Source organism: Mercenaria mercenaria, unplaced genomic scaffold (genome assembly GCF_021730395.1).
Source record: "Mercenaria mercenaria strain notata unplaced genomic scaffold, MADL_Memer_1 contig_2929, whole genome shotgun sequence".
Lineage (NCBI taxonomy): Eukaryota > Metazoa > Mollusca > Bivalvia > Venerida > Veneridae > Mercenaria > Mercenaria mercenaria.
Window position 1 is genome coordinate 64,293 of NW_026461021.1, and position 2,799 is coordinate 67,091.

The following is a 2,799-nucleotide window of genomic DNA, read 5'->3' on the forward strand; positions in this document are numbered from 1 at the left end:
GTGTAATTAAGAGACAGATGGCTTGTTGAAATGTTTGTTCGTTTTGGGTTTAACGGCATTTTCAACCGAATTTCAGTTATGTAACGGCGGAAAAGTAACCCTACCATGTTCCTGGATTTTGAACCAGTTCAATTCTATTCCCCACATGTGACTGCCAACTTCCCCTTATCAGTTAGAGGTGACGGACGAATGATTTCAGACGCAATAAATTCGTCACGGAAAACATACGCCCCGCCCGGAGATCGAACTCAAGATCCCGCGATCCGAAGATCTGTGCTCTCCCTATTGGGCTAAGCGGGCAGATCATTCAACTAAAATATAAATAAAATATTTAGTCGGAATACTTCGATAAGAGTTTAAAAGGTGGGTATGCTGAAACATATTCTGCATTGCATTTTATAGTATATAATGACCTTCTTATTCTGGAAAATAACAAAATGCTTCTGTTCACTCAATGGCAAAAGAATAATTGAAAAATATGTATGATTTAATGATTTTTAGCCTAAAAACAATTTAATGCAAGGACATATATAAATGTAGATTTAGTTCATGTATATCTCCTCAGCCAGGTCACATTGCGCTATGCCTTAACTAATTGTCGTTGAGAGGTTGTCACATTATTTATTTGAGACATGACTTAATATGCTTACGAAAGAATAGTGTGCACATTCTTTTTCTTATTCTTTTGAATGCGCTAAAGCAAAGTAGTTTCGTGTACATGAATTACCTATAAATGGTTCGGAATCTTATAGAAATACGTAGTAACACTGGGTGTCGCTAAGAAGCGATTTGAAAGCCTTTAATATATTTATTTTGAATCATTTTAGCTCCGTTCATGTGTATTGTTTTGATATATAAATGTATTGTATGTTAAAGATCTAAATAAGCTCCGTTCATTGTAAATGTTGCACTTGTCATGTGATTTTTGTGCTATAGTAATGTTCCCACTTTTCACGAATTTTGTTACTCTTGGCGGGAAAATATTTATTGTTGAAAGTTTGTGCAAAATTTTGATATTGTAATATAAGTCATTCGTAAATATTACACCGATCGATTAAAAACATTTATTAATGTATTATTTTTAAAATAAAATATTCTGAAAGACATAATGTTCAGAGCAAAGTGAAACATTTAATAAGCAAATCTATAAATAAATGTGTCCATTATACTATTTTAGTGGAGTTCATTCAATTCAAATAATTGTATTCATAGGTGTGAAAACAAATCACGAAAATTCCGTGCAACGGAGCGATTTTCAATACAAATTTCGTGCAACGGAGCCGATTTAACCATGTGTTTCATTTCAGAAAGGAGTCATTCATTTCAGCAAAGATGGCGTCTTGGAGAAGACATGATGAGAACAGCTTGGATAATTTTCATGTTTGTGATGAATGTAGAAGAAGCTACAAGTTTAAAAAGAACTTAATCAGACACATCAGAGTAGATCACACACATGTACAATATTTTCCGTGCGTGTATGAACACTGTAAAAGAGAATTCAAGAGGATTGACTATTTGAAAAGAAACTTGCTAAAAATAAACATGTTGGATGCACGAATGGCGGAAGTAATGATGAAAGGTGATTCCAGCAGGGATACGGAGGATATAGAAGTGGAACCGAGTGTCAAACGACAGAAATACGAACCCGTATTGGAAGATATCAGTAGTGATGAAAGTGATCTAGACCTTCTAGATGGTCAAGACGTACAAAACATACTGGATGATTTAGAAGGACCAGATATTGAGTTGCTAGAGAAAGATAGCTATCAGAAATCAGAAAGTGATGTAGAATCAGTTATGGATAGTGATCAGAAGTTAGACAGGAATGTAGATTCAGTGAAAGATGATGCTGATTCAATGAGGGATAATGATCATAATTCAGTGAGTGAAGCTGATTCAGAAGAGGATAGCGATCAGCACAAAGAGAGCGGTTCAGTTACGGATAGCGATAAGAGTTCAGAGAGTGAAGCTGATTCGAAGAATAGTGATCAAAACTCAAATAGTGATTCTGAGAGTGAAACTGATTCAGAGAAGTATACCCATCAGAATTCAGAGAGCGACTCAGTGAGGAATAGCGATCAAAATTCAGATAGTGATGTAGACTCAGAGAGAGAAAATGTTCATAAATCAGGGAGTGAGGTTGATGCAGAGAAGATTACTGATCATAATTCGGCGGATATTGTCGCTTCAGGAAATGATTCTGATCATGATCAGAATGCTGTTAGTGCTGATGATTTTGATGACTTGTACGATAGATTCTATGGAGAAAATCAAGAAAATGAAGATAATGTCAATGATGTAAATGAAAATATTGATGATGACTTTGAAGATCTAGTAATCTTAGATGACATATGGCCGGAAAGAAGGACCTGGAGAACTGAAGTGGAAGTATGGTGTTGAACGGGATACAGATACACTACCTATAATGCTGAAAATGAGAGACTGTTCAGTACCGTAAGGTATGAGGATGAATATTCAAAATATACAATGAAACAATGAAATAACAAAAAAACTGTTATTTGATGAAGTTTTTGTTTTCTGTTTCCGGTGGAGTGTCGCTAAGAAGCGGTTTGAAAGCCTTTAGTATATTTATTTTGACTCATTTTAGCTCCATTCATGTGTATTGTTTTGATATGTAATAGTTATAGTATGTGTGAGAGTGTGTTACCAGGATATATCAGAGCTAGGGGTACATCGAGGGTTTTTTCTCTGCACATATCGTCGAGGCTGGTAGGCCGAGACAGATATGTGAAGAGAAAAATACCCTCGATGTACCCCTAGCTCTGATATATCCTGGTA

At 35.5% G+C, this 2,799-nt stretch overlaps 1 protein-coding gene across 1 annotated transcript; it reads left to right on the forward strand.

Moving 5' to 3' along the window:
• Positions 1 to 1,332: 1,332 nt before the first annotated feature.
• On the forward strand, positions 1,333 to 2,246 carry LOC128552590 (serine-aspartate repeat-containing protein C-like; the record flags this gene model as incomplete). The annotated part of the gene is made up of 1 exon (XM_053533638.1): positions 1,333 to 2,246. A coding segment is annotated over exon 1 (914 nt), but the record flags the coding sequence as incomplete, so codon positions are not given.
• Between the last annotated feature and the right edge of the window lie 553 nt (positions 2,247 to 2,799).